Genomic DNA, 26307 nt, shown 5'->3' with positions numbered 1-26307 from the left:
AGCAATGAAGACCCAATGCAGCCCCCAAAAAAAAAAAAAATTATTAAAAAAAAGAAGTAGGAGGAGATGCCTGTCAGTGCAGGTCCTGGGGATACACGCGAAGGTTTTCACTTTAGGTACTTTCAGTTCAAAATGAATAGAAAAATGAGACAAAGATGCCATTTGCCCCCCTACACAACATATCAATAAGAAAGAGCCCATTTAAAATCAGTATTAATGCACTAAAATAAAAACCTTTTTTTCTGTTTCTGATACCTACCCTCTGTGATGACCCCGTAACACGGGCAAAGGCGGCTCTTCCTAAGAGGCTGTTGTGCAACTTGAGACCACGTGGTCAGCTTTAAAAAGGACCCTTATCTGTAACCCTCAAATAGACTCCCCTGTTTTTGGAACAGAGGTGTCAAATAAATGCCCGAGAAACAGGGCGTTCTAAAAAGTATGGGATGCTTTGCATCTGACTGAGCAAACTCTTCCACATAAAGCTTCACTCTAAGTACCTATCTTGATTTCAAAGGTGAAAAATTAATTGTTGCTGCAGTAAATATGAAAAATTGTTGCTGCTCTGCCCCTCCATAAGCCAGTAGCCATCCAAGCATTGTAATAAATTTACATCAGGCTTAAGTGCCATCATTATGAACAAACTCCCATCTCGGTAATACTTAAGTTAGTACCTAAAAATACCAAGCACATATCAGGCGCTCAAATGCCTAATCAATTAAATTTTCAGTCCTTTATTTTTCCTTCACTTAATTGTAATTGGTCACTTTTTAACTGAACCTTTCTTCCCCAAAAGGAGTGCCTGTCACACTTGTAAAACTCTCTCAGTAGCATCCATGGAACAAGCTAGCATTGATTTCTTATTTCACAGAAGAGCAAATGAATGCCACCTCCCAACTTAACTGTCTGTAGTGCTTAGGATGAGAATCTTTGAGTCGGGTGAAGATCCTCTTTTTCCAGGTTCTGTTTCCTGGCCTCTTATCTGCTCTGTGCTCATTTTCACGTCAGTCTTCTGGGCCTGCAGCACTTGAGCACCCTGGTTTTCTCTGTTCTGATAGATAAAGAATGTACAGTAAGTCCCCTATGTACCAACCTTCAAGTTGCGAACTTTCAAAGATGTGAATGTGTGTTCACATGTCCAATCACATTAGTTAGTTCACATTGAAACGGAACAGGACCCTAGGGTCCTTGCCCCCTCCCACCATGTCCTCAGCCTGCCTTTTGTCTGTGGAAAAACTTCAGCCGAAGAATAAGTTTAATCAGAGAAGTGAGAAAATGCGGAAACAAAGGAAAACAGAGGAGACCAAATAATAATAGTTTAGTCAGTAAACATAGTCAAGGACCTTTAGTTCCTCCTCAGTGGCTGTAGATAGTATTCTGAGCTGTGTCCTGTGAGCTGTCTTATAGATACTGAAACCCACACCAGGTGGCAGAAGTTACCTACATGATGAGCAGGCTGTAGCATGACAAGCTGCCACAATTCCAAGAGTTGGCTTCAAGGAAATGGAAACGAACAGACCCTGGAACTGAAGATTAACTACCTAAAACAATCCAGATGACTCTAGTCAGACCACTGATGACCAATTTCAAGATGCCTGTCAGAGCTGACTGTATTGTTTCTACATGTAGTCCCCTCCCTCTGTCTATAAAAGCTCTTGCCCCCTGATTGTCGGGGGAGGGGTAGTCGGCCTTTGGACAGTCGTCCGCCCTCCCCACCCTCCCTGCTTGTTGCCAGCATCCAAACTAAAGCAAACTTTCATTTGCACCAACCTGGCCTCTTTATTGGCTTTTGAGCAGCGAGCAGCCGGACCTGGGTTCGGTAACAACATGTCTGGCGTACGTTGTCACGTGCATGCATCCTCTACAAGTGGTTGTGGTTTTGTGTACTGTACTGTACAGTGCTGTATAGAGTACAGTAGTACAGTATCTTTATTTCAAGCCCAGGATGAGTGAGTGAAATTGCAGCTGGCCCTTTGTCTCCTGTTGCTGACGATCCTTCAGCTCTACCATCTCCCACCTCCTCTCCCTCCTCCAGTCAGTAACTCTTCTTGCCTGTTCACTCGATGCCAGCCCCTTGTACTGTATGCCAGCTGTTGTACTGTACTACTGTACTTTTCAAGGTACTGTACTGTAAGATTAAAAATGTTTTCTTTTTCTGTGTTTGTTTTTTATGTATTATTTGTGTGAAAAGTATTATAAACCTATTACAGTACAGTACTATATAGCCGATTGTGTTAGTTGGGTACCTAGGCTAACTTTTTAACTTACGAACAAATTGGACTTACAAACGCACTCTCGGAATGTAACTCGTTCGTCTGTAGGGGACTTACTGTATATTTAAAACGGACTGAAAACTACATATTCTGGTGGCATCTCGTTGCTGTTGTTATTTTATTCCCAGCACTGTGTTTGTTCAGTTGAAGAAGGGAGATAATTGGGACTTCCCTGGTTAAGACTGCGCTTCCACTGCATGGGGCATGGGTTCGATCCCTGGTCAGGGAACTAAGATCCCGCATGTGGTGTGGCCAAAAAAAAAAAGGGAGGTTGGGGGGGTAATGACTCCTGTATCCCATGGACCACTTTTTAAAACTTTAATATCTATGTTTTAATGCAAGATAGAAATTTGTTCAGCCTCATTAAGCCCAACTTTAAAAGAACTTCTATAAAATTATTAACAACAGGGATACCAAATTCACTTGAGCAATAAACATTAAAAGTGGAGATCGTATTTATTTTAGTAGTATGTATTTAAAATTATTTCCTAGCTACCGAAAATATTTGCTTTGCATCAAAACGTTCTGGTGTTCCTGGGTTTTTAGCATCTCTTCCAGAGGCTCTCGGTTGTCAGGTGATGCACTCATTCTGATGTGTATGTTAGTTTGGCCTTATAGGTAAATTATTTTCTTGCCAGAGATCAACTTAAACTGGAAATATTGTTTTCTTGATTTTCTGAGTGAGCAATTATTCTTCCATTTATTTCTAAGGTTTTAGAACCTGCTGCTTGCAGATCATTTGCCTTCCATATAAAAATACTCTGTAGGGCTTCCCTGGTGGCGCAGTGGTTGAGAGTCCGCCTGCCGATGCAGGGGACACGGGTTCATACCCCGGTCCGGGAAGATCCCACATGCCGCGAAGCAGCTGGGCCCGTGAGCCATGGCCGCTGAGCTTGCGCGTCCGGAGCCTGTGCTCCGCAACAGGAGAGGCCACAACAGTGAGAGGCCCGTGTACCACAAAAAAAAAAAAAAAAAAAAAAAAAAAAACTCTGTAGACATTCCTGCTGCTTTCTCAGGAATTAAAACCTCTTTAACTATAATTACCAGGGTTTTAACACTTATTCTTAGTTTTGACTTAATTAAATAATTTGTAGTACTGTCTTTCAAAGAGATGGCAGTATAAGGGTGACAGATTTTAGGTGAATTTGTTATTTAATTACCAACAGTAAATCAGTATTTTTATGGCTGATTGGCCTTTAGCAACACCTGTATTATTTCATCTTCCCAAAACTTCCATAATTTTTGTCATCTGTGTTAATTTTCCTAATTTAATTGTGTCCCTTCGATTTGTAAAACTCCTTCTCCCAAAATGCATTATTGTTTTATGTGTAATTATAGGTAACATTACAGTCAGCAATTGCCAACAAGAGCAGTTAGGGCCAACTTCCCTGATATTGGTAATAGTTTACATAATATATTGCTCAGCATAGAGCTTGTAATTTTAAATGATTCATAAGTGCATGTACTTTTATTGTGAATCAATATTATTGCATTTTACTAGAGTAAAGCATCATGGGAGCTGATCGCATGCTGTTTTTAGTCAGAAAATTAATAAATTTCATAATGGAGATGGTACTATCCATATTTTAACCAAATAACTTAAAATTTGTGGTTGGCTACTTGTATTTTATGCTTTCTGTTCTTCAGTTAGTATTTAAAACATTCACAGTTCTGTCTCCGAGAAACTGTATCTGTATGAAAACTACAAGTGATATGAGCTGTCAGTGTGACTATCAGTAGTGTCAAGTGAGCTTATGGGCAAAAGCAAAAAGATCAGAATTTGGGTTGATTCGGAAAAAATGAAGTTTGCATATGTAACATAAAATGTTTTTCTTACTAAAGTATAAAGAAGGTGGGGAGATCCTTACTGTTGCCTGGTCTCGTGACCTCTTCTGTGCCTGTAGATAGTGATGCCATAACCTTCTGGATTCATTAGGGACCCTTATCTAGTTTCATTGCATCCCAGTCCCAGATCAGGATGCTATGGCAGCAGGACTGGGTGGAGGAATGAAAGAAGAATTCTGAAAAATTCTTGCAAAAAATACTTGCAATCAGTGTGTTTGTTGGAACCACCCTTATCCATAATTCCTCCACTCTGTTCCCATCTTTAAAGACGAATGCCTCAGCTCTTTCTCAGCCCACTGCTGGTACCTGAGAATTGTCTGTCTTCTCTATTATTACTTTATTTGTACATGTCTAATCTGCCATCTTCTCATTTCTTTGCCCAGATATATGTCTCTGATGGTTGGTTAAAAGATAAGCAAAAATAATTTTCAGTGTATATTTGCCACTTGTAAATTTTTTTATAAGAGATTAATGTAACATGAAATTTCTTTTAGGTGGTTACGTATAATACCAGAAGTAAAAGAGCTACTTCTTAAACTTTAGTTTTTTAACTATTCTTTTAAACTCTATCATGTTGCAAATACTGTGCATTGAATAGTTTTTAATATAATGGACTTTTAAGTGGGTAGGGGTCAGGAGTGAGAAAAATGCAACTTTAAAAAAAACTGAACAAATCTGATTAGATTCAATATTGTCTCCTTTTCACTTTCTACTAAAAGCCATCCTAAAGATAGATTATCTCAAAATTATTTTGAACTTGAAATTACCATTTTTACTTTCTCTGTTTCATTTTTATTGTTTTCTCTCTCCCCTGGTGCCCTTTTCAGTTTCGTCAGGCTGGGGAGAAATGCCTAATGTTCATTCAAAGGCTGAAAACTCTTGGGGAGAGCCATCCTCCCCTTCTACCCTGGTTGATAACGGCACAGCAGCATGGGGCAAGCCACCCAGCAGCGGCAGCGGATGGGGGGACCAGCCCACCGAGCCGGCGGTGACGTTTGGAAGAGCCGGCGCCCCCGCTGCCGCCCCAGCCCTGTGCAAACCAGGTGAGCTGTGCTTTCTGCCCTGGGTCGGCCGGTTCGAGATGGACCCGGGTAGTCTGTTTAGAGGGATGCTTCTCATTGAATTTTAAGAATTAGTGTTTTAGGACGCTTTTCTCATTTTTAAGTCTAACGTTAAACTAAAACTATAAAGAAATATTTGCCCTGTCTGATACAAGAACACAAGGGAGCTTTTAACAGAAGTCCATGTTCTCTTTTTTACAAAAAAATAAATACAAGGATCAGAGCAATAAAGCATAGCTGCTTGATGGTTAGTAGCCTCCACGCTTCTTCAGCAGTGTTCTCCTACCTGCCGTTCAAACTATTTAAACTTGCTATTTCACTGAGCAAGGTGGATAAGGCAGGCCATTTTTCTTTTTGAGATTAGGTTTTGAAACATACATTACTTAACAGCAGTCCGACACTTGCTTTGCAACTTAACAGCAGTCTGACACTTGCTTTGCTTTCAAGTAAACAAAATTCTGCTTTAGATTCTCCAGGTTTGTGCTTCTTCTCTCTTTTTTTCTTTTCTTAAAGAGAAAAACCATGCTCTGTTTTCCTCCCATTATCTGACAGTATAATAAGTATACGTATAAAATGTACATCCTTACAAATGTCCAGATCATGTTTACCAAGTGGAATCCTGTAACGTGTGGCTGTTTTGCAATGTGATACTTATGACAAGAGTGTGAATATGTTTGCTGATTTAAGTCTGATATTAAAATTAATTGTTCACATGGCTGCAGAAGCTCGGGGTTTTTTTTTTTTTTTTTTGGACATCATTAAATGTCTCAGATCTTAAAATGAAACTTCATTGTTTTAGTATTTTGTTACTTTGTTAACACTGGATAGTATGCTCTGTATACCAACCATTCTGCTGGGTTATTTATTTCATTTATATTACTTCTTGTTATACATCTAAAGGATGGGGAGCTCCTGGGTATTTAGATTCAGGCACTGAGGTAGTATATTTGTTTTTATAATTTGTCCTTGGAGGCCTAATTATATGCCTGTCCACCTTGTACGCCTCATGTCTTCATCTTCTTACAGACTCTAGCTAACAGTACTGTCACCTGATCTTTGTCCTTCAGATTCCCCAGGAAGTGAAAATTTGGGGTAACTTTTATACCAAGAATTGCTTTGTATTTTAAGAAAGGAGAAAAATAATATCCTGAAATCGAAACTCAGTATTCAACTTGTAGCTCCGTCTGCCTATATAGCCTCAGCTGTCTCCATCCTGTCATTCTGGGAGCATCTCCTGGGAGCTTGTCAAAAGCACAGACTGTTGGGCCCAACCACAGACCTGCTGCATTTCTCCTGATCCCCTGGTGACTCGGGTATGGTCACGTTGGGGGAGCACTGGTCCACATGACATACCACATGACAGGGAGGATAGGGACGTTTTTCAGGACTCTGCATTTTCCAGCCATTCCATGTCACGCAGAGACTGCCACCTTCGGTAGCGCCCAGGATTTATTGTTAGAATGTCCATGCTTCGAAATGACTTCTAGTTGGTTAAAGGAGTTTGGAACAGCACAGGCTACAAATAGCTGAAGTTTGAAGAAAAAAATAGGTACATATATACATGTGTATTACATTTCTAGTAGGGAAAATTAAATTCTTAGGTCTAAGGGAAACAAAGTAGTAAAAGGTAGGTTATTTACACCCCTTTTGTCCTGCCTCCCCCTAAATGATGTTATAGGGCACCATTGTCTGCTTTGGGAACGGTGAATCTGATACGTTCCTGTTCCCTCTTTCTAGCTTCAAAATCTATGCAAGAAGGCTGGGGCAGCGGCGGGGACGATGCGAACCTCGGTGCCGGTCAGTGGGAAGACGAGGACGGGGGCATGTGGAACAATGCCGCTTCCCAAGAAAGCACCTCCTCCTGCAGTTCCTGGGGGAACGCCCCCAAAAAAGGACTCCAAAAGGTGCGTGCGACACTAAAGGAAATAAACTCTAAATATCAGTGGTGGTACTTAAAAACATTCAGTTTCAAGGTGGTATCTCCAGGTAACAGTGACAGAGAGATCTGAGGTTCTCAAAGTGCTCTCAGGACGCTGGTGGTCCTGAGGCCCTCTCAGGGGGTCTCTGCCGAGCATAGAATGGGGTTTTCTAGAGACTGCATGCCATTGCTGTCACAACAGAGCGAAGGCAGGGACAGATGGGTGGATCCAGCTGTTTCTGTGAAGCCAGACAGTAGAGGGATATTCAGTCAGGTATGACAATGCCACTCTTCTCACTAAAAATTTTTGTTTTAGAAAATATAATTATTTTCCATTAAACAACATTGTTATATTAACATATAATGACTTTGTTATGGTTATCTTTAAACAAATTAATACAGTTTTTAAATTTTCTCAGTTTTAATTTCTAATACAGTAAATATCAACAAATACAACCCATATAAACAAAACTTCTTTAGGATCCTTGGTTTTTAAGAGAGGTAATGGGGTCCTGGGAGCAGGAAGTGTGAGCACTCCCCAGGGACTCAGTTCTCTGCACCCAGATGCACAGCCTCCGGAAGAAATCAAGTGAGGTCCACAGCACAGATGCGCACCAAGACAGCTTCCAAGTAGATCACAAATTCAAATATGAAAGAGAAAGATGTAAGAGAATTTTAAAAACTATCTTGGCGAGGAAGAGGCCTTTCTAACTATGACCAAAATCTAAAAGCCATGGAATAAAAGGCTTATAAACTTCAATAAACATAAAAACTATACCTGATAGAAAATTTCATCATCAAAGTCAAAAGACAAATAACAAACTGGAAAAAAATATTTGTAAGTCATAGAGAAGACTGACCTTCCTGATAAATAGAGAAAGATCCTAGAAACTGTTTTTTTTTTTTAAAAAACCCACCGGTAATCCAGTAGACAAATAGCGAAGAATGTAAGCAGGCGATCCATGGAAAAGGAGCACAAGTCACTGTTAAACGTGTGAAAGGATATTCAACCTGACTTGCAGAAAGAGAATTCAATTTAAAACAACATAAAGAAATGCCATTTTTCATCTCTCAGCCCAGCAGAAATCCAAATCACGCTGTCTTCGCAAAGCTGTAGGAAAACCAGCACTCTCGTACGTTGCTGGTGGAAATGTAAGCTAGTGTAACCCAACTGGAGGGCAGCGTAGCGTCATCTGTCAAAATTACAGATGCGCCAGCAGTTTGACACAGCCCTTCTACTTGTCAAGGGACAGCAAAAAAATAGTAACTTAAGTGCACATTGATGGGGTAACTAGTTAAATTATGCTACATCCGTATTATGAAAAACTGAAGTTTTTTTTAAAGAAACTAAACATTGATATGAAAAGATCAACGAAATATATTGCAAAGTGAAAGGCAAGATACAGAGAATCTGTATAGCACAATCCTGCTTTTGGGGGGGCAGGGGAAGAGAAGAGAAAATGGGTGTGTGAGTGTGAGGCACACACGTACTCGTAATGGCCTCTGTTGAATTTAAAATTCTCTGGAAGGTTGAGTAAGGAGAGAAGAACTCAGCGGACAGGCCATGGGGTGGGAAGAAGATGCTTCCATTTGCCCCTTTCTTCTGCTTTTGAATCATGTGAATGTATTATATGTTCAAAAATTTTTCAATTGGAAAACCAATTAGCAGTAAGCAGAACCCAGAAACTAAAACCACGGCTTTTTGCTCATAAAGAGTAGAAATGATTACAGACTTCAAATTAAGTCTTTTCACAATCAGGCTGGCAAATAATCCTGTTAATGATGGGACCAGAAACACCAAATTGATCAGTTAAAATATTGTATATTCTTGGCAAACCTGGCTCTGGCTGCAGAGTAATGATTAAAATCACCTCTAGAGAAGCCGCTTCCTTGAGGAAAGTGAGCCTGTTAGTTTACAGTCACCCCACATGCTCTGTCCTGTGACTGTGGCAGGCTCAGTTTTGAAAGCACTGTGAAGAATGCTTTATGTATGGTAGTAACGCATTGTTAGAGCCCCCTCGTTGCAGAAGAGCAGGAGATTCTCGAGGGGTCCCATCCTGATGCTCAGCACTTCCGCGGTGCCCTGCTGCCCCCTCTCCGTCCCGCTGCCCTTTCCTTTCCACTGGACTCCCTCCTTTTGTCTTCATCCTCTCCCTCACCGCCACTTCCCTACTGATTTTTTTTCTCCACCCTACAGGCCATAAGCGATGAATAATTAACAAAATTAATAGGTTTTTTTGGTCCCTTTCATCTTGTCTTTTCTGTTGGAATGAACACCCTATATTTTGTCGTCTTTTAGAATAAAGCTTATAAAAGGGGAAAAGCCATGTAATTTTTAGTAAACTTTATATGGTTATTATAGGGTCGTGTCCAAGGGAGCACTTATTATGATTATTTGATAATGGAAGCAGTACATATTTGTGATGAACTAAATTCATTCTCTGGAGAAAAGAAATAATTATCTTGCTTTTTTAAGTCCATAACTTGTACACATATGCCAACCTCAGAAGCACCCTGAAGCATTTCATAGCACGAGCCGCCAAATACCGTCGGGGCGATGTGGAGCTCAGCATTGCTCAGCAGTAACAGAAAGAGACACTGTGACATGTAAATCAACATGAATTTTAGGCATCTCCCATTTCTGGAAGAAGTGCATTAAAGCGTGACTCATGGACTTTCTCCTTCCCACACTTGATTCTAGGGCATGAAAACATCTGGCAAGCAGGACGAGGCCTGGATCATGACCCGGCTGATCAAACAACTCACAGACATGGGCTTCCCGGTGACTGGCGTCTTACTTTACTCCTCCCGCCATGTGTCCTGCCCTGCATGGCCCTGTTGTGTCCTGCCCACCTTTGTCATGTGTAACACGGAAGGAAGACTTGGGGGATGAGATTGTTGGCAAAACCTAACTCGTAAATTCCCCTTTCACCTGGGCGCTTCTGCTTAGGGATCATTGCTTTGAACTACAGCAAAGATCCACATCATTTCTATCAAGAAAGGTGTGAGAACCTTTTCTTAGAATAAAAAATGATGTGTGATTTTTAATTTTCATTGGTTTATACAGTTTTATATTTTCTTTTCATTTATAATTAAAAGTGAGTTTTCATTCGTTTATGCCATATATTGACCAAGATCTCAAGAGAAAACTTGGTATAAAGTACTAAAGCCTCGTGTCCAGATAAAGAATCCTAACCAGACCTATTTGCTTCCTGAGTTTCAGATCGTGTGGAGAGAGAGTTGGAAATCTTAGGGTCTTCTTCTGAAAATGCCTCCCGGTCTCTTCAGTCCCTAAGAGCCAGTGGCAGGAGTTCAGACCATGAGCAGTGCCTCCTATATCTGCCACGTAGCCCCTTCAATATCTGTCACGTAGCCCCTTCAATATCTGCCACATAGCCCCTTCAAATGTCTTCTTTCCAAATCTTTATTCAAATGAGTGTTTACCTTTTGATTGCTGCAGATGTCCCTAAAGGATGGGTGTAGAGTGGCCCCAGACGGGAGCAGGGGACCACATACTTCACGTGGGGTGCAGGCCCCTGACCCTGTGCGGGCGCGGCCGGGGGCCCAGCCTCCCCACGGGTGAGGTGATAGGCCCACACCGGCCCTGCAGTGCTTCAACACCATGCCCAGCTTGGTTTTGGCCTCCACCGAGACTAGTCTGTTTCAGTCAGAGAGATAATTATCAAAATGAACCTATGTGTTTTGTGTTATGTTGTTTTTACATTTTTTGGTGAAAAGTAGTTTACAGCAGAGCCTAGAATCTGACTCTTGCCGTGACTTCCTGCAGCTGCCCTGGGAGAGGTTTCACCCTGCTGAACCACAGAGTCAGAAATAAGACTCTCCTGGCACTGGACATTTGGGGTTTAAAGTGTTAAATATAAGTTCTTCCCTCTAAAAATCAATTCAGTACATTTTCTTATTACAAGTATTTTTTATTTAGAAGACATTTCTCTCTAACCACAAGGAAGAAAAGTATTTCTAGTTCCAGAACCTAACAATATTAGGTTAATATCAGTCACTTCCCTGAGTTAATAGTGATAGAGCTCTTTACAAGCTTTTCTTTTTGTTAACACGCAGTCCTAGTGAAAACTCTGTTTCCCTCCACAGAGAGAGCCAGCTGAAGAGGCCTTGAAGAGTAATAATATGAATCTTGACCAGGCCATGAGTAAGTAAGATGACATACCTAAAGCACACTTTTTTTTAAAGGTACCAGTTTGTGAGTTTTGATGTTCAGAGTCGTGGGTTAATGGATGAATACGTGCTGGGGAGATAAGACCACCCGCAGGACGTGCACCTGCCACAGGGCCAGTCCCTCAGGACTGGTGGGTGCTGGGAACAAATGGCCAAACACCACATTGAACCGCGTTTGCATTTTCTGTTTTGGGGTTTTTTTTTTTTTCCATTTTTGCAACAAATAGATGAATTTTTTCTATCTCCATCTGTTTTGAGCGGGGAGATAGTAACCCTCTTGGAGAAAGGCACTGGGACCATGTGCCCACCTCATTGGGTGCTGAGTGAGCTGTTCTTGTGCCGCGCCCGGCAGGGCTTGCTCAGGGCCCCACAGGAGCATCACCTGCTGGCTGAGAGACGAGAGTTACTGTCAAGGAACAAGCAACCCTAGTTCTGGAATTGCTTTAAAAATAATATCAATTATGTTAAATGTTTACATGTAAAATACAGCTGCTTCTCATCATTCGTGGTACTTATGTCCTATAAAGTCCCTGCAGACACTGAATCAGGAAGTACTAAACCCTTGCTCCTCGGGAACATACAGGGTTGAGGTCGTCTGAGCCTCTGGCCACAGCATTTTTGTCAACCAGTCCACACGTAACCTTGTTTTATGTGTGTTTCTGTTTAAAGACACCGTATTTAATATGTATTTCTCACAAATAATTATGTGCCATATTTCTTTATAATAAAGCATTAGCTACGAAGGGTTGAACATCCTCCTGACCCTGGATAATGTGACCATAGATTTTGTTCCCTTTTCGACTCACACCAACGCCGTGAGCTATGCTTTTTTTAAATAAGTCATCATCTTGTGAATCCACAAAGTTAGCCTCTTTCCATCTTTGCTGAAGCTTCATCTCACGCTGTAGACGTTACTTGAGCTCCCCAACACAGCCTTATACACGGTGGGGACATTCTGTCCCTGTTCCGGCTGCACTGCCCTGTTCATCAGCTGAACTCGGCCGCCTGGGCAGCGCCGCTGCAGCAGCTGCTAAATGAAGCAGGCACCACGCAGCCTTCTTGCGCTTAGGACACTAGACAGCACATTGGCTTGGGGAACATGGGGACCACTGGGATGACCAACAAAAAGCACAGAGATAGCCCTAAACACACCACAAAAGGACACCTGTCACTTTGTGAGAGTCTGATCGGAGAATGTGTGTGTCGGGGGCTCAAATTCTTCACCGCCCCGCGCGTCCACAAGTGACCAAAAAGCGCCATAATAATTGATTTGGGGGCTACAAGTATCTTTTGGCAAGTAGGTGAATTCACAAGCTCGGAATTCACAAATAATAAGGATCAACTTTATAATCACATGCAAATGCCAAATGGGTGGTATAAGCTGCCAGGACAGAGGGAATCGGTGTGAGCTGGAGGGAGTTAGTCCCACCTCCCTAGAGCTGTGAGGCAATGCAGAGTCAGAGGGAGTGGAACAGACACCAGTCTCTGAATCGGAAGAGCACAAGGACAGACTCTGTCTGCTTTGCGTTGTATTGTATCCCCGACATTCGGACAGGGCCTTGCAGCCAGTAGGGACTCAGCAGGTGGAAATCGATGGCCATGAGGCGGGGCAGCCAGGGAAGGGCCCTCTTTGGAAAAAGAGGTGACAAGTCCCAGTGGAGAGGAAGGGCCCAGCCCCACAGTGGCAGAGGTGGCCGGCGTGGCTGCGAGGGACAAGGAGCAGGGGCCAGACCACAGACTCCCGGGCCCGGCCAGAGCCAAACTGAGGCCCCTGTCTTCTGGGGGTGAGCGTCTTAACTCCTTCCCTGAGGGGTAGGCTGGTGCCCGTCTGTGCTCGGAACTCGCAGCCGACCCCCAAGGCGTCTCGTTTCAAGTGCTGCTTCTATCTGCTGTGCCCCAGGCGCTCTGCTGGAAAAGAAGGTGGACGTGGACAAGCGTGGACTGGGAGTGACCGACTACAATGGGATGGTCACCAAGCCCCTTGGCTGCCGCCCACCGATCTCCAAAGAGTCTTCCGTGGACCGCCCCACCTTCCTGGACAAGGTATGAGTTTAGGTGGCTTTTTGTTTGCTTTTAACAAGAGGTGTTTTTCGTTTTCACTGTGTTGGATTAAAAAGTTATTGGGCTATAATATTTAAGTGACTTTTACCCATTTTTCTAATATATATGAACGTTTAACTCAAAAGAGGTTGTGTTATATTTCATATGATGGGACTAGGAATAAAAATACTGAAATTGAAAACTGATTTTCATGTTAGCGGGTGAACTTGGCTGCTTCAATTTGTCCAATAAACAAGGGTCCATCAAATTTCTGTTTTACGGTCTTACTTTATATGCACAGTTCTTCCCACTGGAAATGATGTATTACATGTCTAATCTCAGGGAAAAGGTTCTAGAAGTGGTTAGGCATGGGCACCCATGTCTCATGGCCCTTGCTTGGATGGGCTACTTCAGAAAACATGCAGGGGTCTGTGGGAAAATCCCCTTAGATGTTTCAACAAGTGTAGTCGCCAGTTCATTCCCCTTAGTATTGTCATGCTTGGTGCTCCCTCTCCAGATTGGTGTGACCTCAGAGGGGGTAAACAGCATCCCGTTAAACTCAATCAAAATGTTCATCCTTGAAAAAAAAATGGAAGCAAGAAAGGACAAGTTTAAAGCAAACAAGCAGACTAAAAGCAAGCTCATAGGAGAAGAGATGAGAGTTCGTCTGTTCTCAGATTAGCAGTGTCCTCTGCCAGCACCGCACACAGCGGAGCCCTCGCCTTGCCCGGCACCACTGTGCCCAGAGAAATCGGAATTTCAGACAACATGAATCCTTTTTGGACCATATTTATTCTCACATATTATTAGCAGTTTATCTGAAATTCCAGTTTAACTCCACACCCTGTGTTTTTATTTGCTAACTGTGGGACCCTGACTTATTTCCGTATCTTTAAAATGTGAAATAATAGTACAGGTTTGGGGGACTTCCCTAGTGGTCCAGTGGTTAAAACTCTGCACTTCCATTGCAGGGGGCATGAGTTTGCTCCCTGGTCAGGCAGGGAACTAAGATCCTGCATGCCGCATGGCATGGCAATCAATCAGTCAATCAATAAATACTGCAGGTTTGTTGTAAAGTTAGATGAGATAAATTTACAAAGGACCTGGCACCCAATAAATGTAAAAAAATAATAATAACAAGATTCTTGTCTGTTTTATAATTTACCTTATTATTAGGTTAAACCATATGAAATTGCTGTTTGTAGGTCAAAAACATTTGAATGTCAGCAGATTTCAACCTAATGTATACCTAGAGCCTTGCTAATAACTTCTCAAAAGGAGCCTGTTTATTTGAAAATGGTTGTAAAGTGTTTTCCAAGTAAGACTTTTTACAGTGTTTGTCTCTCTTCTGATTCCTACACGTAGGCAGGGTCAGTAGTGATGAGAATATTATAAGCTGATATGTGTTTGTAAAATAATTGTTAAAATGAAAACAGCATCTTAATCCTGTTTCTCTTTTTTCTTTTTCCCCTCTTCCTTTTGACCATTTCTCCATTTTCCTGTCCACACATTTTTGATCTTTTAATTCTTTGTTCATCCGCATCCCTTTCTTGTGTCCCGGGAAACTTGTGCTTTGTGTGCGGACGGGCACTGCACACAGCTCACGCTTTCTTTCCCCAATCAGGATGGCGGCCTCGTGGAAGAGCCCACGACTTCACCATTTTTGCCTTCACCAAGCCTGAAGCTCCCCCTTTCCAACAGTGCACTCCCTAATCAGGCCCTGGGCGGGATTGCCTCAGGGCTGGGCATGCAAAACTTGAATTCTTCTAGACAGGTAAGGCTGTTGGTAGAGGGCCACCACGGTCTCTCTCACTTGCCTTAAAGAAAGTGTGTTTGACACGCAAACCTTCTTATTTTTGATTAATGCCTGCATTTGAAAATATAATTGAATATGTAAAGGAAGCCAAAATATTATAAGGATTTCCTTCCAAGTGATGTACTGCTGTCAAGAATTGAATCCAGTTCTTGAAATTTAACCATGTTATAGGAAATGCTTCAAAATTATATTTATTTTTACATGTAACTAAAACACCCTTGGTACTAAAGTACTGCTAGTGAAATGACATGGACCGCAGAGCCGTCTTCACCTGCCCGATGCGTTCACAGGTCCAGGCAGTGCCGTCCTGTCTCTCCTGACAGTCGAAACCTTAAATGCATTGATCTGCAGGAAAACGCCATACTCTCCCCTTTTCCCCAGAAACAGAGGTGACATCTCTTGTAGGTTCTCAGTGGTTTTCAGAGTGATGTTGGCACTGTTCCCTGCCTTTGACACTCTTGGGGGAGGTGAAAGTCACCCTGAACGGAGGGACCTGGGGTTTTGATCGACGGCCGCTTCGTGTCACTTCTCTCCCCTGGAATGAAATGATACGAAAGCGCATCACGCTCTTCCCATCCACAGAACTGCTCTTCTTGATTTTCTCCCGGGGGAGGCTCACATACACACAGCTCTGAGCCTTCTCTTCCAGCGATGCTGTGAGATTTGGGGTGGCTGGCGGCAGTTCTCAGTAGCACCCCATCCGCATGATCCTGGCCATCTCTTGTTGCCCACCGGGCTGCGGTGCCAGTTTCAGCTCTTCTGCTGTCAGGAAGTCAGCAGCCTGGCCGGCGGGCCCTGGGTATCAGAAACCCAGTCAGGAGAGTAGAAAGAAGCACTCAAATATATATATTATATATATTTATATATATATATATATTTAACACAAAGTTAACTGCCTGGACTTGTTCATGTATTCAGTTTCAGGTTTGTTGAAATCATAATTATATTTCCTTTTGGAAAATGTCCTGTTGTCCCAGGTTAGTGCTCCCCACACATGATGCCCTTTACCCCAGCATAGACGGTGCCCACACAGCTCTGCCTGCTGCTCCTGTGCCTGGCTCTGTGTAATTATAGGTTCCTGGAACATGACGGCCTTGTTGGGGGGCACCTAAAACTGGCTCTGTGGGCGGCTTCTGTGATTTAAAGACATAGGCTTCACGGGCAGATCTTCTGTCATCTGTACCCAGTTTAGACAGCACTTCTTAAACATCCCCTTTGGTTCACGTTGAGAGTGGCAGGAAGCAGGTGCAGCCTCCGCCCCCCCCCCCCCGCCCGCTTGCTCCCAGGCGACTGTGTAACGAGCTCTCCACCTCCCTGCAGACACCGAGTGGCAATCTGGGCATGTTTGGCAGCAGCGGAGCAGCACCAGCGAGGACCGTGCAGCAGCCGCCACAGCCGCCCGTGCAGCCCCTGAGCTCCTCCCAGCCCAGTCTCCGTGCTCAAGTGCCTCAGTTTCTATCCCCTCAGGTCAGACCCGCGTCCAACTGCGCTACACTGAGAGCCAGTCAGCCCTCCCGTGTTAACCTGTCCGTCCCACCTCCTGCCCTGGGAGGCATTTCCAGAGCTGCTTCCCCCAGGGCCCCCGCCCCACAGGCCAGGGCTGGGCCTCCTCCCGTCAGAGTGCTGTTGCCGGGTGACACATGCCAGTGATGGGACTTCTGTCCTGGTCTTGAGAAGATTACTCGGATGAACCCATTGAACTCTTCTAGATTGGTGGGAGAGGAAAGTGGCAAGTGAAATTGCTTGGGACCTAAAAGAAAATTCTTAGAATCAGTGAAGGACTGAGTCATGCTTTAGTGACAAACTAAATGTGACAGTATATAATAGTGTCTAGATCACAGACTTTTTAGTTAAGTTTATTCTTTAGTATTAGATCATTTTAAAACAAAAGAGCAAATAGAATTAAGGAAAAGGATATTGTTTTGCATAGCTCTAAAGCATAATATCAGCTTTTTTTCATATTAATATTGTTTACTTTTAGAACATTTCCATCATTTTTGACTTTGGACTGAGTTTTTAATTACAGTGTTACAGTCCTTACCACTTAAAAGAATATTCAATAATAGATTAAAATGGTAAATCATAGAATTCGCTGGAAGTAATTATTCCTCCACAGTTGTTTGACCAGAGATCTGTGCACTGAGTTGAGATGGCTGAAATCTGGGTAAAATAATAGTAAAATTCATTAAACAGGATACACTGTAAGCTGCTACAACAAAGAGATCCCGAAATACAGACACTCAGACGAGACAGACAAGTAATCCTCCCCCAAGCAACAGAGCAGAACCTAGCAGCTCTGCCTCGGCCGTTTCCCAATGACGGGAGGGAAGGCAAGAGACATACCACTTCCACTCATGTCCCACTGCCCAAGCCTAGTGACATGGCCACCCCAGCTAAGGCGCAGGAGCAGAGACAGGTCCTGGAGACAGAGAGCAGCCTTCCGCACACTCAGCAAGCCAGCGTGTCCCGAACGTCACTCATCTGTGTGCCTCCCACGACTGTTACATAATGTGTTTTCTTTAAGTTGACTTGCCTTCTTAATTTAGATAAATTTATTCTTAAAACTGAACATATCCGTCATAAAGAGAAAAAGCAACATTTTTCTAATACACGTTAGACGACTATAAAAGATACTCTTCCGTGCTCTACCTAAAACCATCTTGCGTAAACGCTGTGTTAAGCGTACAGCGCACGCTGTGGAAAACACTGAGCTGGCCAGTGCCAGGCCCCTGAAGGGTTCAGAGCAGTGAATGCCAGTTGGGCAGGGAGGCAGGCTGACCGTCGCGGTCAGAGCTGGCCAGCCACACCAGGGCATGTGCCACATGGGAGGCTGGGCAGCCGGGCCCCCCGAGAGGAATGGCTGGTCCCACAAGCAGGGGGAGACCATTTCCCGAGCGTGTCAACTTGAGAAGGGGTCCCTGCCTGCCCTGGAACGAGGCCCCCCGGTCAGGTGGCCGCAGTGCCATCTGCCGAGCTCCTGCGGGGACTGGTCCGAGGCGCCTGTGTGAGACGCAGACACTGGCCTCCTTTGAGGAGGCTCGAACTTCCTCCCAGAGACCACGCCTTCGCTGTCTCCCATCCTTAAACGATGCCCACTTAGCTTCATTCCGACAGAACGTGAAACCAGTTACCGATGGGAGTAACCCAGAGCCTTAGAAAGTTAATTCGTAACTAAAATATTTGGAGGAAGAAATCTCTTTCTTGCCATCTGCCTTTACCTCCCTCCCTCCCTTCCTTCCTTCCTTCTTTCCTTCCATATTATCCACAAAAGCATGTTAACTACTAATGTTAAAATGTCTGTAAACTTTTTAATGGCTTTTGAAGTTCACTGAGACAAATATAACTATCATTTACTCAGTTTTGAATCTCAAAAAACTGCACAGACAAGTAAATGTTTGAATAGAGAATTCATGTCTAATGGTGCATTTTTTGTTAACAGGTTCAAGCACAGCTTTTGCAGTTTGCAGCAAAAAACATTGGTCTCAACCCTGCACTATTAACCTCGCCAATTAATCCTCAGCATATGACGATGTTGAACCAGCTCTATCAGCTGCAGCTGGTGAGTGGGTAGATCTGCTCGGGTTCTAGGACAGAGGAAGAGCCTCCTCCCCGTGAGCTCGGGGATGTGCCAGCAACATGCACGCCAACTGAAGAAAAGCAGTCACTGTAACGCTTTTCTTCACATTGGGGAATGTCATTGAGACTTTCATGAAGTTTGTAAACTATTAAAAGAATTAGGAAGTTCTTCACTTAAGGGTGTTTCCACTAAGCTTTGTGGGTTCTTTGGCTCCTTCGTGATCACAGTCTTCCAGATCTGACAGTTAGGGTGTCTGTTAGCTCTCAGCCAGCCTTTCTTATCTGAACCACAGAACCCAACAAATCATTTCATGATAGTTCTCTAAATTCTTCCAAGGATGGTCTACACAGATACCATTCTAGAAGCAAAAGACAGAAGTTACTTCGTTACATACAGGAGATGAGATGCCTTAGAGATTAGGACTTGATTCTCTCAGAATCCCTCTTGAGAAAGGCTGATGTAGCCTAATAATTCTTGCAAGTGTTATAGTTTAACATATGTTGAATTTTTAATTTTCAACAGTCTTACTGCTTTTACCATGAAATGCCATGGCATTGTATCCCTAGATGCATCCTGAATTTATATTCCCTGAAGGGCCCAGTGTATTATTTCCTTCTTTAATACGTTGACACCTGATTTATTTAGAAGTCTTGCCCAACAGCTTCATCTCCTAGAAAATGACCAGGAGTCATGAAGGAAGAAAAGCCTGCAATAGACAAAACCATGCTGTCAGCCTTTCCTTACGGGGGAGCCCTGGGCTCTCAGTCCTGACCCTTCAGCGTTTGTTAGACACACGTCTGACCGTCTGGGTGTCTGGTTCCAGGTAGTGGCCAGGTGGGGTGGGGGTGACCTGGGACAAGCCGCAGTGCAGTGAAGTACCCAGGGCCCTGGGCATGGGATCCGGGCCGGGACTGGACTTCACTGGGAAAAGGGAGCCAAGCTGCCTCACAGTCATGCTGTAAGGCCCCTGGGCGGTGTGCTGCCGCCAGCGCCAGGAAGGGACCACTGACCTCGCAGGGAGCAGCTGAGAAGCACGCTACTTAGAGCTTTTACTGCAGAGGAAAACAGCTTTCCACTCCTTGATAACACGGAGGGCGGCTGGATTCTGACGTGAGACAGAACTCGTTATCAGTCGTACTGACGTTCTGGAATCCTTTATTTATACATAATTTTTATTGACCTCTGTAGTGTAAAAGATACCAAGAAAATATTGGATTATGTTTAATCTGCTCTGTTTTAAAAAAATGTACAGTTTTAACATTTTTTTCCGGAAAAATTGCTAAAATGAAGTTTCAGTACATCCTAAGGTTAAGTTTTAGAGCCTATAAGGATTCACTTAAGTGAAGTATTTTATTCCTCTCTAATTTACAGATTAATGAGGCATTTCTAGTAGTATAATCTCTACTTCTACTTGGATTCTATTTCAATACATCCTCTTGCCCAGAACGTCCCAAAAAATCCATGTTGTAAAGAAAAAACTTACAATATTCAGCCAACTTTCGAAACAAATGATCCGGCCTTCTGCCTCGTTGTGGGAAGAATCTGACGATCATTCTCGCTGGCTTCGTGGACGGGGTCTGTGTGGCAGAAGTGGCCACGTCTGGACCTCAGGCTCCCTGTGGACCGAGGCCACACGTGGCTCCTGGTAGCTACGAGCCCTTTAACGTGTACTGTTCTGTCGCCGCCGATCACTGCTGTCCTGCCACATGGTCTGAGCCATTCTGGACAACTTGCATCTTTATAAGGGAAAAAAATCTTTTATTTTCCCCTCATTTCTTTTTTATTTTTAGTTTATATGAATCGAGCAGAAGAATTTTGATCTCTCCATTAACTGAAAAATATTTGCTGACACACCTCATTACCAGCACTAAACAGGGGTACTGACTGAGTTACTTTGTAAAGTCTGTACACTAGAAAGGTTTTGGAAAGACATGTCTCCTTTTGAAAAAGCTTCATGCCTTACGCTATGCTTAAACCACAGGATGGTAAGGGGACCGAGAATCTGTGCCTTTTTTTTTTTTTTTTTTACACTAATGTACAGAAGTGGAACCCTTTGTTGGGGCTTTCTTACAATCTATTGGACGCTTCTCTTTGTGTCCACAGGCGTACCAACGTTTACAGATCCAGCAGCAGATGCTACAGGCCCAGCGGAACGTTTCCGGACCCATGAGACAACAGGAGCAGCAAGTAGGCGCCCCCCGGGTGGTTCAGCCGGGTCGCTAGCTGTCACCTCCCCTGGCCTGTTACTTGTCACTGGCTTCTCTCTCGCTCAGCCTCCCGTTTTGAAAGCCTCGGCGTCACCTGGGCTGGGGAGGAGGGCGGCCCAGACGTCCCTCCCAACCCGCTGACCGCGCGTCCCCGCCCGCAGGTTGCGCGCACAATCACTAACCTGCAGCAGCAGATCCAGCAGCACCAGCGCCAGCTGGCCCAGGCCCTGCTCGTGAAGCCGCCACCGCCCCCGCCGCACCTGTCTCTGCACCCCTCTGCAGGCAAATCGGCCCTGGACAGCTTCCCCCCCCACCCCCAGGCCCCCGGCCTCCCCGACCTGCAGACCAAAGAGCAGCAGTCTTCACCCAGCACCTTCGCTCCCTACCCTCTCGGTGAGTCCGGGTCGACACCGGCCGCATGCACCTGGCGGGGCTGAAATAGCTGGGCAGAAATGCAGTTCCAGGCAAAACCAGAGTGAGGCTGTCTCAAGTCTCCTTCGTAAGGGAAGGACCCTAGCTGTCTTCGCAGAGCAAGAATTTTTGCTGCGCCCATAAGTGCTTTCAGTATAAAATCTTTGAAAGTAGTACCAGAATGATCTCCTCTCCACTGTTGAATCAGCGCTTTGTTCCATCCCTGGCTCTCTCCAGCCTGAACTGCTGGGAACAGGAAAGGTGTGCAGATTTCTGTGAACCAGGCACTTAAAAAGCCATGGTTGCCCACACAAGTCCTATAGTGCAGAGCACAGTTGTGTAATCATCCGAATCAACACGCACACCCTCACCCCCAACCGATAGGGCGCCCGCCCAGCACTTGAAACCCGCAGGCCAGTGGCAGATGTGGTGCCGCCCTCAAGGTCACACAGGCCAACCAGGAGGGACACAGGTTACAACGTTGAAGACCGTCAGAAGGTCTGTGTCAGGAAAGTGATCGTACGGGGAATACTGTTGACCCGTGAAGAACACGGGCTGAAACAGTGTGGTCCACTTACACATGGGTTTTTCCCCATAAATAACGGTGCTACATGACCTGCGGTTGGTTGAGTTTGCAGGTACAGAGGACCGGCTGTAAAGTTATACCCGGATTTGTGACCCCTGCGTTGTTCGAGGGTCAGCTGTAATTTGCTGTAAGAATCCAGAAGCGGGTGAAAGTGCCTCAGGCTTGTCAGGTTGGCTGTTAAGAGTCTGAAGCTACAGGGCAAAGGGAATTAGTTACCTGAGAAATACATATCCAAAGGATCAAAGGCCAGTTGAGTGACAGTGAATTTCGGCTAATGATGTCCCTTTCTGTGTAATACTACCAACATCTCTGAGAAGAGAGGTATGTTCTGATCACATGAGCACTCTCTACTTGACATGTACCCAGTGTGGTGTGTCTTTAACACACAACTGACGAATGCTAAACTGCGGTTCTTCTGTCCCTTCATGCTTGTCCCACCCGTTACTCTCCTCTGTGTTGAAGAAGCAGAATAGTCTAGTAGTTAAGACCTGCCTTAGGAATCAGGCCACCACACTGCCCCCACAACTAAGCTGCCTGGCTGCTCTTTGCCTCAACTTCCCCATCTGTAAAGTGGGAATACTTACCTCATAGGGTTCTTCTAAAGATTTAGTGAACTAACAGGCAAAGTACTTTGTAATAGCAAGCATTTGGTAGAATGTTGGCTACTTATGTAAATACTTCTTTTTTAACAACAGTTGTTTTAGAAGAAAATTCAGTTCCATCTATTGTCCTGAAATGTTTAGCTTCAGCTTCCTAGTATCTTAGTATCCATCTGTCCTCTTAACCTATATTTAGAAAATGAAGTACACAAATCTTTACCCTTAAAGGTTTTTTCTTACTACAAGTGAAAAAATTAGTGCCTTGAATCTTCAAAATTGATGAAAAATACTTCTGATAATATTTTATAATCACATTAAAGTTTAAAAATAAATGTGTTAAAAATAGATAGCTAATAAAGTTTAAGAAAGTTAGCTTGTAAAATTGCCTCTCTGGCTGGTTCTTCCTCAGCAGCTCTAAGTCCCGTCCGCCTTCCTTCCCGTGCAGCCTCTTCTCCGGATGCTGTCTTGACTCCCGAGCTTGTCGTCTTCCCAGGAAGACCAGGCATATAAAAACGAAAACCAGCCTTCATAGGCAGTGCAATGTGGTTATTGCAGAGCTTAGGGAAGGGAGACTGCATGGTCACCTTGCGCGGTGAAAGAAAAATCAGAGCAGGGTTTAAGCATGGACCTCAAACGAGTAGAGTTCCGGTGGAGCTGAGCCAGCGTCGCACGGAAGAAGGGGCCGCCGGTGTCGGCGAGGGCTGGCCAGGCCGGCTGCCAGTGGAGGGAGGAACAGAGGGAAATGAGACGGGGAGGGTGGGGCCCGGCCATGGGACTTGGGGTGCTCTGGAGGCCAGTCTGAAGCCCGACCTAACGGTTGTGCCCTCACCTGACTGGGTCTGTGTGGGTGGAGGTGAAGGTAGCCCCCAGTGGTGTCGGACTCCCACAGGCGTTTGGTTAGGTCTGCACTGTGTGTGTGTGTGTGTGTGTGTGCGCGCGCGCGCGCGCGTGCGCACGCGCCCCACCAGGCCCGCATCACCTTCATTTGTGTTGCCTGCTTGGCCCATATGGGCATTTGAGTTTGAAGCTCTTGATTTAAAGTTAAGAACAAAAATGTTCACTACCTTTGCTTCTGTACCAGGACATGTGGTGTGGGAACCGCAGGTTAGAAATGGCCTGGAAACACTGGGTCACACCTGCACTGCTCATTCTGTCCAGCCAAGCAGCCTGCCCAGCTCATGACGGGTGTCCCATCAGGGACTCTCTACTTCAGCCTTTTTGCTATCGTCCCCCTCATCTCTCTCTACTAACCCAGCACAGTGATGGCACTTGTCACGTGCCCCAGTGCATGCCTGCTTTTAGCTGTGAGAAATAAACCCAAGATCAGCTCACATTCCAGCCGGGGCAGATGGCAGCACCCACACTTTGAAATAGTTCAAGTCCTTTAAGGGAGCTTGATGTTTAATTCATAAACTCCTTAAGAGCAGACTTTTGTAAAGTGAGTTCACTAAAGGCAGCTTTGGGGTCTCCCCACCAGCTTGTTCTGTCGGTGGGACCTTAGGGTACCGTTTATGTCTCTGAGAGAATGGTTTGGATCTGGTGAGTTTGCACAAGATGCCCTGAGATCAGAAAAGACTCTCCTAATTGTTGGGACTTGTTCTGTTTTTCTGTGGGCTCTGAGAAGCTTCAGGACCACGTTTGGCACCAAAGCAAGTAAAATGAAGAGAATCATTGGTCTTACTTAATCAAAGACTATTTGTTACCATCGTCCCCCTAATTTAGGAATAAAATTCCTACAGGTGTGTGTTATTAAAAAGGCAAAAAGGGGGTTTTTTCCTCCAGCATTAAAAGTTACATTTAAAATATTTGGCTGTGAATTAAGACTCAGATTGATTCTCTAGGAGAGCTTTAGAAAGTAAACGTTTAGAGGAAGAGCAGACGTATCCTGATAGCGTTTTTATTTTTAGCTGGACTGAACCCAAACATGAATGTCAGCAGCATGGACATGACTGGTGGTTTATCAGTGAAGGACCCGTCTCAGTCCCAGTCACGCCTCCCTCAGTGGACACATCCCAACCCAATGGATAACTTACCCGGTGCTGCTTCTCCACTCGACCAGAACCCCAGCAAGCATGGTACGTCTGAGCCGAGGCGACCTGGAGTCTGGTCACTTCTTTTCTACTCGCTGATTATCCTCGTTTCGTTACTCGTACTGCATTTGTCTTCTAAGAATTCAGTGCTGAAAGCTGAATAGAAAATATTCCAAGAGACCAAACCAAACAAAAACAAACACAGAGATACAGGGAACTAGAGTAGTGGTAACCAGAGGGAAAGGGGTGGGTGGAGAGCAAAATGGGGAAAGGGGGTCAACTGCGTGGAGACGGGTATAAACTAAGCTCTTGGTGGTGAGCACCCTGTGGTGTAGACAAAAGTTGAAATGCAGTGTCATGCCCGTGAAACTTAGATGTCAGAAACCAGTGTTACCTCAATAAGTTAAACATATATATTCCACTTCATTACAAAGTATGTCAGATCCCAAGTAGTCAATGATCAAACCTCTCCAAGCCTCAACTTTCAAACCTTAGCTACAAACCAAGAAGTAATTGAAAATGCCCCAGAGCAACGAAGAATACAGGTCATGGCTGCACACTCATGTATCTGTATCTTCAACCAAAACTTTGTCTAAAAGAAAATTTTTTCAATAAAATGATAAAACACAATAGAAAATCTAATGCCTAGAATAGAGAAACAGCAAGTGCTAACAACCAGGAAATTCCCTGGCAGTCCAGTGGTTAGGATTTGGTGCTTTCACTGCTGGGGCCAGGGTTCAATCCCTGGTCGGGGAACTAAGATCCCGCAAGCTGCGAGGCACGGCCGGGGGGGAAAAAAAAAAGCTAATAACCATAGGAGGTGATCTCACTTGCATTAAAGTTAGCTCTTAATTTCCTGGTAGCATAAACAGCAAAGGAAATTTAATAGGGTGTATAATTCTCTCTCGATATAAGGCACTCTAAAAAGAAAATTTTTCCTAATGGTTAATTCTACCAGAAAATCATCACGTGCTATTTGGGCACTTTCCTTGGCAGGAGAGAGCTCAGTCGCCCAGGGTGGGTGGGGTTAAGGCCTCCGAGTCCACATGCCAGTTTGTCCTTCCATAGTGAGGGCAGCAGACTGGGGAAGGGACACAGGCAACAACAAGGACAACAGCTGACCACAGGGACTCACAGGCTGTCCCCAGAGAGCTTCACAGTGGTGTGGGTATGCGTTTATCAAGAATTCCAACTTGAAAAACTGAAACAGTTCTTAAAGAGTTTGTCTTTCAAGGCCAAGTCTGGGCTCACTGAAATAGTCACTTCCCCCAGAGAGTGCTGGCCAGACCAAGTCTGACGGTTCGTGCACCTCTGCAGAGGGCGAGGCCCGGTGCCCAGCGCAGGGACTCGGGGCCCCCTGTTCACTCGGCTCTTTGTTCCCTGCCGTCCCCCCAGGTGCTATCCCTGGAGGTCTGAGCATCGGGCCTCCAGCTAAGTCCTCCATCGACGACTCCTATGGCCGGTACGATTTAATCCAGAGCAGTGAGTCACCAGCCAGTCCTCCTGTAGCTGTTCCCCATAGCTGGTCACGTGCCAAATCTGACAGTGATAAAATCTCAAATGGCTCCAGCATCAACTGGCCCCCAGGTAAGAAAGAGTGTGCACGCTTCCCTGTGGCAGCAGATCTGAACACGCCAAGCCGATGGGAACTATTAGGCCCAGTAGAAGCCAGGATCCAAGCTCAGAATCCTGGAAGCCTTAACCCCGTAGCTTTGGCTTTTTCATTGGAAATCCATTCACCAGATAAATTGTGGGT

General features: G+C 44.7%; 1 protein-coding gene across 4 annotated transcripts in view; it reads left to right on the top strand.

Moving 5' to 3' along the window:
- The window catches only part of TNRC6C (trinucleotide repeat containing adaptor 6C), a 126786-nt gene that overhangs the window by 86256 nt on the left and 14223 nt on the right, over positions 1-26307 (top strand). For all 4 annotated transcript variants that reach the window (XM_082603641.1, XM_082603642.1, XM_082603640.1 and 1 more), the window contains exons 6-17: positions 4943-5158; positions 6914-7080; positions 9796-9876; positions 11202-11259; positions 13186-13328; positions 14950-15099; positions 16462-16608; positions 18581-18700; positions 20822-20905; positions 21087-21318; positions 24429-24596; positions 25947-26138. In XM_082603641.1, coding sequence (XP_082459767.1) covers positions 4943-5158; positions 6914-7080; positions 9796-9876; positions 11202-11259; positions 13186-13328; positions 14950-15099; positions 16462-16608; positions 18581-18700; positions 20822-20905; positions 21087-21318; positions 24429-24596; positions 25947-26138 — 1758 coding nt within the window. The remainder of the gene's footprint in view (positions 1-4942; positions 5159-6913; positions 7081-9795; positions 9877-11201; positions 11260-13185; positions 13329-14949; positions 15100-16461; positions 16609-18580; positions 18701-20821; positions 20906-21086; positions 21319-24428; positions 24597-25946; positions 26139-26307) is intronic.

The sequence above is a fragment of the Mesoplodon mirus genome (assembly GCF_964341445.2).
Source record: "Mesoplodon mirus genome assembly, chromosome: 18".
In the NCBI taxonomy this organism is placed as follows: Eukaryota; Metazoa; Chordata; class Mammalia; order Artiodactyla; family Ziphiidae; genus Mesoplodon; species Mesoplodon mirus.
Note: the sequence above shows the minus strand (reverse complement) of the source record. Positions and strands in the feature narration are given on the sequence as shown.